The 5,437-nt window shown below is 47.6% G+C and overlaps 1 protein-coding gene across 1 annotated transcript; it reads right to left on the bottom strand.

Annotated features, from left to right (window-relative positions):
* Nucleotides 1-1,845: 1,845 nt before the first annotated feature.
* Nucleotides 1,846-4,796, bottom strand: coq5 (coenzyme Q5, methyltransferase). Its single transcript, XM_086111859.1, has 7 exons — nt 4,561-4,796; nt 4,293-4,442; nt 3,662-3,880; nt 3,237-3,343; nt 3,001-3,089; nt 2,812-2,923; nt 1,846-2,496 (listed from the first exon to the last, which is right to left on the bottom strand). Exons 1-7 carry the CDS (start codon nt 4,763-4,765, stop codon nt 2,395-2,397), a joined length of 984 nt encoding a protein of 327 aa, XP_085967985.1. The 5' UTR covers nt 4,766-4,796; the 3' UTR covers nt 1,846-2,394.
* Nucleotides 4,797-5,437: the final 641 nt, after the last annotated feature.

The following is a 5,437-nucleotide window of genomic DNA, read 5'->3' as shown; positions in this document are numbered from 1 at the left end:
AAATGCCTGACTATACTATGTTGTTTTTTTAGGGCCCAAAACGCCTTACTATACAATGTCGTTTTTTTCGGCTCAAAAAACGCCTTACTATACTATGTAGTTTTTTTGGCTCCAAATGCCTGACTATACTATGTCGTTTTTTTCGGGCCAAAAACGCCTTACTATACTATGTCGTTTTTTTTCCGCTTAAAAACGCCTTACTATACTATGTCGTTTTTTCCCGCTTAAAAACGCCTTACTATACTATGTCGTTTTTTTCGGCTTAAAAACGCCTTACTATACTGTCGTTTTTTTCGGCTGTCGTTTTTTTCGGCTCAAAAATGCCTTACTATACTATGTCGTTTTTTTCGGCTTAAAAACGCCGTACTATATACTATGTCGTTTTTTTCGGCCGAAAAAACGCCTTACTATACTATGTCGTTTTTTTCGGCTCAAAAAACACCTTACTATACTATGTAGTTTTTTCGGCTCCAAATGCCTGACTATACTATGTTGTTTTTTTAGGGCCCAAAACGCCTTACTATACAATGTCGTTTTTTTCGGCTCAAAAAACGCCTTACTATACTATGTAGTTTTTTTGGCTCCAAATGCCTGACTATACTATGTCGTTTTTTTCGGGCCAAAAACGCCTTACTATACTATGTCGTTTTTTTTCCGCTTAAAAACGCCTTACTATACTATGTCGTTTTTTCCCGCTTAAAAACGCCTTACTATACTATGTCGTTTTTTTCGGCTTAAAAACGCCTTACTATACTGTCGTTTTTTTCGGCTGTCGTTTTTTTCGGCTCAAAAACGCCGTACTATATACTATGTCGTTTTTTTCGGCCGAAAAAACGCCTTACTATACTATGTCGTTTTTTTCGGCTCAAAAAACACCTTACTATACTATGTAGTTTTTTCGGCTCCAAATGCCTGACTATACTATGTTGTTTTTTTAGGGCCCAAAACGCCTTACTATACAATGTCGTTTTTTTCGGCTCAAAAAACGCCTTACTATACTATGTAGTTTTTTTGGCTCCAAATGCCTGACTATACTATGTCGTTTTTTTCGGGCCAAAAACGCCTTACTATACAATGTCATTTTTTTCGGGCCAAAAACGCCTTACTATACTATGTCGTTTTTTTCGGCTCAAAAACGCCTTACTATACTATGTCGTTTTTTTCGGGCCAAAAACGCCTTACTATATATACTATGTTGTTTTTTTTGGGCCAAAAACGCCTTACTATACTATGTCGGTTTTTTTCGGCTCAAAAACGCCTTACTATATATCCATGTCGTTTTTTTCGGCTCAAAAACGCCTTACTATACTATGTCGTTTTTTTCCGCTTAAAAAACGCCTTACTATACTATGTCGGTTTTTTTCGGCTTAAAAACGCCTTACTATATATCTGTCGTTTTTTTCGGCTCAAAAACGCCTTACTATACTATGTCGGTTTTTTTCGGCTCAAAAACGCCTTACTATACTATGTTGTTTTTTTCGGCTCAAAAACGCCTTACTATACTATGTCGTTTTTTTCGGCTCAAAAACGCCTTACTATACTATGTCGTTTTTTCCGGGCCAAAAACGCCTTACTATACATGGTCGTTTTTTCGGCTAAAAAAACACCTTACTACACATGGTCGTTTTTTCGGCTAAAAATGCTTTTCTGTACATGGTTGTTTTTTTTTGGGCTAAAAACGCCCTACTATACATCACTGGTCTCAAACTCATTTCACATGGTGGGCCACATACGGCCTCGGTAGATGTCAAGTGGGCCAGACCATTAAAATGATCCCATACTTTGCTATAAACAACCAAAACAATATGTCTTTCGTTTGTTTTGGTATAAAGAAGCACAAGAACATTTGGAATTTATGTTGAAATTTAATGAACGTATCTTTTACAAAACATTTCATGAGAATGGATGTTGACTTTGAAACTTAGCTTGTAGCCGACGTGTGCACATCTTGCGCATGACGTCTCTGATCCACTGGTTAAAGGACACTTTGATTCTCTCCTCTTTCATCTTAAACAGCTTCAAACAACAAAGCGTGTGACGGAAAAGCGGTTAGGACTGCACGACTGTCCATGTTTTGTGTTATGTGTTGTGTTTATTATTTTACTTTATGTTAACTGTTTTGTTAAGCGCTTTGTTACGGCTGCCGCTGTTGTGAAAGCGCTATATAAATAAGCATGTATTGTATTGTATTGTATTGTAACAAAGGACAAAAAAATAGCAGCATCCTCCCCACACTGCCGATCCGGGGGTCAGGGGTCACCCGAGCTCCAGGGATCATCCAGGGACTAGGTCTTCCTTTCCGGGTCTTCCCTCATAGGCCGAGCACACGGCGATCACGGTCATCCGGCAGTAGCGCGCAAGGCGGCGTCGCGCAGACGCGAGCCCTCGTCGCCGTCACAGCTTGAAACCCGAGTGAAGGGAGACCACACCGCCGCTCAAGTTGCGGTAGCCGACGCGGCAAAAGCCCGCATCCTCCAGCAGCTCCTTCAACGCCTCCTGCGCACCAAACAAACGGCCAACGAAAACATCATCGGGGGCACACTTGCACAAGAATCAAGTTGGATCGTTTCCAACGTGGCAAAGTGACGCATTTGAGAGGAAATTTCAGACAAAAAGTGTAGTGACCAGAAGAGGAGAGGGGAAAAAAAAAAAAAAAAGAATCGTGTTTTTGAGAATGCCAAAAAACTTGACAAGACAAGAAACGCTCTGGAAAAACAAGTGAACATTTTTCCCAGGGAAAAAAAAAGTAAAAAATGTACACCGCAAGTGGAACGAGCGAACGCCGACGGCCGCTATTTTTTTTGTCGCTACCTGAGCGGGAAACTTGCGGATGCTTTCCACCAAATAGCGGTAGGATTTCCAGTCTCCGGCGATGACCTCTCCCAAAAGCGGGATCACCTGGAAGCTGTAAGCGTCGTAAAGCCTCCCAAAGAAAAAGACAAAGCAGATTGTGAACGTCTCGGTCGAGTGCCGACGGCACGGCGCGCCTTTGCGGCTCACCTGGCCAAGACGGGATCGGTCACCTGGCTGAACTCCAAGCACATGAACCTGCCTCCGGGCTTCAGGACCCGCAAAGCCTCGCGCAGGGCCTGAAGAAAGACGCCAGTCATTCCCGCCAACGGGGTCACATCATTTGACCGCCTCCAAGCGACGACTTTTCCACCGCGAACGGGAGTTCGCAACATTCCAAGAGCCCCCGCCCCCCTCCGGCAAAATGACACGATGGAAGCGCTTACCAGCTCCACGTGCGTGACGTTGCGAAGGCCAAACGCGATGGTGTAAATGTCAAACCGACCGTCGTCAAACGGCAGCTCCTCCGCGTCCCCCGCCACCCACAGCACACCTGACACGTGAACACGCACACAAAAAAAGAAATGCACATAGAAAAACATAAAACCATAACAGATACATATTCAAAAGAAGAAGAAAAAAAAAAACAACAGACACCAAAAGAGAAGTGGCATCCAAAAACACACGCATGGAAAAACAACCGCGTCGGCGCACAAACACCCGCAAAGACCAAAGCGGACGCGGGCACCCGTCCCAGCCGGGATGCTCAGCCGAGCAAATGGAGCGCACCCTCACGAAGAAAGCGGCTTCGCTGGCCGCCGAGGGCGCGCTCCATATTTGTCTTGGTGGCGAGCGCGCACGGCGTCCTCACCGTCGGCGAGGCCCGTGCGCCGGGCCTTCCGTCTGCCCACTTTCAGCATCTCCTTGTTGATGTCGCAGACCACCACCCTGGAGTCCCGGGTCGGGCCTTCCCCACCCACCTCCCGGTTGCCCGGGTCCTTCTCGCAGATGTCCTGCCACGACGAGGAGCGCCCGGCCCGCCGCCCTTTCTGGGAGCCCACATATTCCAGGAAACGGAAGGCGATGTCCCCTGAGACGAGGCGACACAAGATTAGCCACGCCTGCCTGATGACTTTTCTCACGCGCACAAAATTTGGAGGGGGGTGTCACTTTGGCCTGATTTTGGGATGTCACAAACGCGAATAAGTAAGTCATTTTCGTTTTTAGCCGTCTTCCTCCTCCAGCACGCCCGATTCAAATGAAACTCAGCGAGCCGGTCGGGAGCCCGAGAAGCATCCCGATCATTTGAATCGGCCACGTTGGAGGGGGGGGGGGGGGGGCGACCGCGGTTGCTCGTCAAATCCAAGTGGCACGCAGGCGCCCTCTCGTGGCGCGTCGAACAATCGCCACCCAAGTCCGACGCGGTGACGTGCAGCTCCGTCGCTCGACCCGCCGAGCGCGCCATCATTCGGAAGGGATGTTATAGTCTTTTTGGGGCGCACCTGTTCCGCCGGCCACGTCCAGGAGGCTCGCCCCGGGCTGGGGATGCGCGGCACGCAGCAGCGCGTCTTTCCACAGACGATGGATGCCCAGACTCATGGCGTCGTTCATCACGTCATACTTGTGCGCGACGTTCTCAAACACGGTGTACACTGCGGCCAAGACGTCACAAATGTTACTTCCGCATTCGATTGACTCCGCCGTGACAAATTGTTGAGTTTGTTCAACTCAACTCGACTGCATTCACCACGAAGTTGGCCGTCGACTCACCTTTCTTCGCCTTCTCGGATTCCGGGACAGTTTCGAAGCCGAAATGGGTGCTTTTCTCCGCGGCTCCACCGCTAAAACTTCGGCAGGACGCTGTCGCGTAGCAGCGGGGCGACGGGCGCCAGCCGTCCGCCACGGAGACGGAAACCGCCCCGGCAGATCGACGAAAAATCATCCGCTCCAGCAGCAGACGAACGGAGGCCGCCATCTTGACCGATGCGACGGAAGTGTGCGTCACAGTGACGTCATCAACAAGAGACTCTACCAGTTGCATCTACTGTGTAGAAATAATCAAATCCCAAAAAATAGTCACCCAAACGTCCCACGAGAGGGCGCCAGAGTATAATACAAATAAAAAGGTTGAGCGGAAGTCTTTTGAGAGAATCCAACTTGACGTGAACAAATTTAACAGAATAAAAACATTGATCTACTTTATTATCCTTTTATATCATAATTCCGCGTTTTGGCTGATCCGAAGATCTCGTGGTTTGTTGTGTTGCACGTGTGCTTTAAATAGACTCCCGCGGCTCGTTGGCATTGGATTCACAAAATAACCCCCTCCCGAGGGAAAAAAAAGTGCTTTATCATCTGGTTGGTTTGGTCCAGGATAATGATGACAGTAGGAGTGAAGCGCGGGTGTCCGACCTCCATGTGTGTTTGTGCGTGTGGATCTGTGAGCCATTTGCCACATCTGAGAAGCATTTGAGTGTCACCCTCCCGCACCCCCCCCCCCCAAAAAAACACGTCACGCTGAATTTGTCGCAAAATGTTTCAGATTTTCCCAGAAAGAAAAAAAGATCAATGGAGGCGGGGGAAGCAAACAGCCCTGAAGGAACATGCGGATTTTGTTTTTGCAACCAGGACACGTGAAATAAAACAA

Source organism: Hippocampus guttulatus, chromosome 5 (assembly GCF_054856545.1).
Source record: "Hippocampus guttulatus isolate MCC_2025c chromosome 5, RoL_Hgut_1.0, whole genome shotgun sequence".
Taxonomy (NCBI): Eukaryota; Metazoa; Chordata; class Actinopteri; order Syngnathiformes; family Syngnathidae; genus Hippocampus; species Hippocampus guttulatus.
Note: the sequence above shows the minus strand (reverse complement) of the source record. Positions and strands in the feature narration are given on the sequence as shown.

Excerpts from the sequence above, each read along its gene's own strand:
- coq5 (XM_086111859.1), bottom strand. The coding sequence starts at position 4,765 with ATGGCGGCCTCCGTTCGTCTGCTGCTGGAGCGGATGATTTTTCGTCGA. Across the intron at positions 3,881-4,292 it reads GGACGTGGCCGGCGGAACAG|GGGACATCGCCTTCCGTTTC; the intron begins GTGCGCCCCAAA and ends GCCTCGTCTCAG. Across the intron at positions 3,344-3,661 it reads GCGCACGGGCCTCGCCGACG|GTGTGCTGTGGGTGGCGGGG; the intron begins GTGAGGACGCCG and ends TTCACGTGTCAG.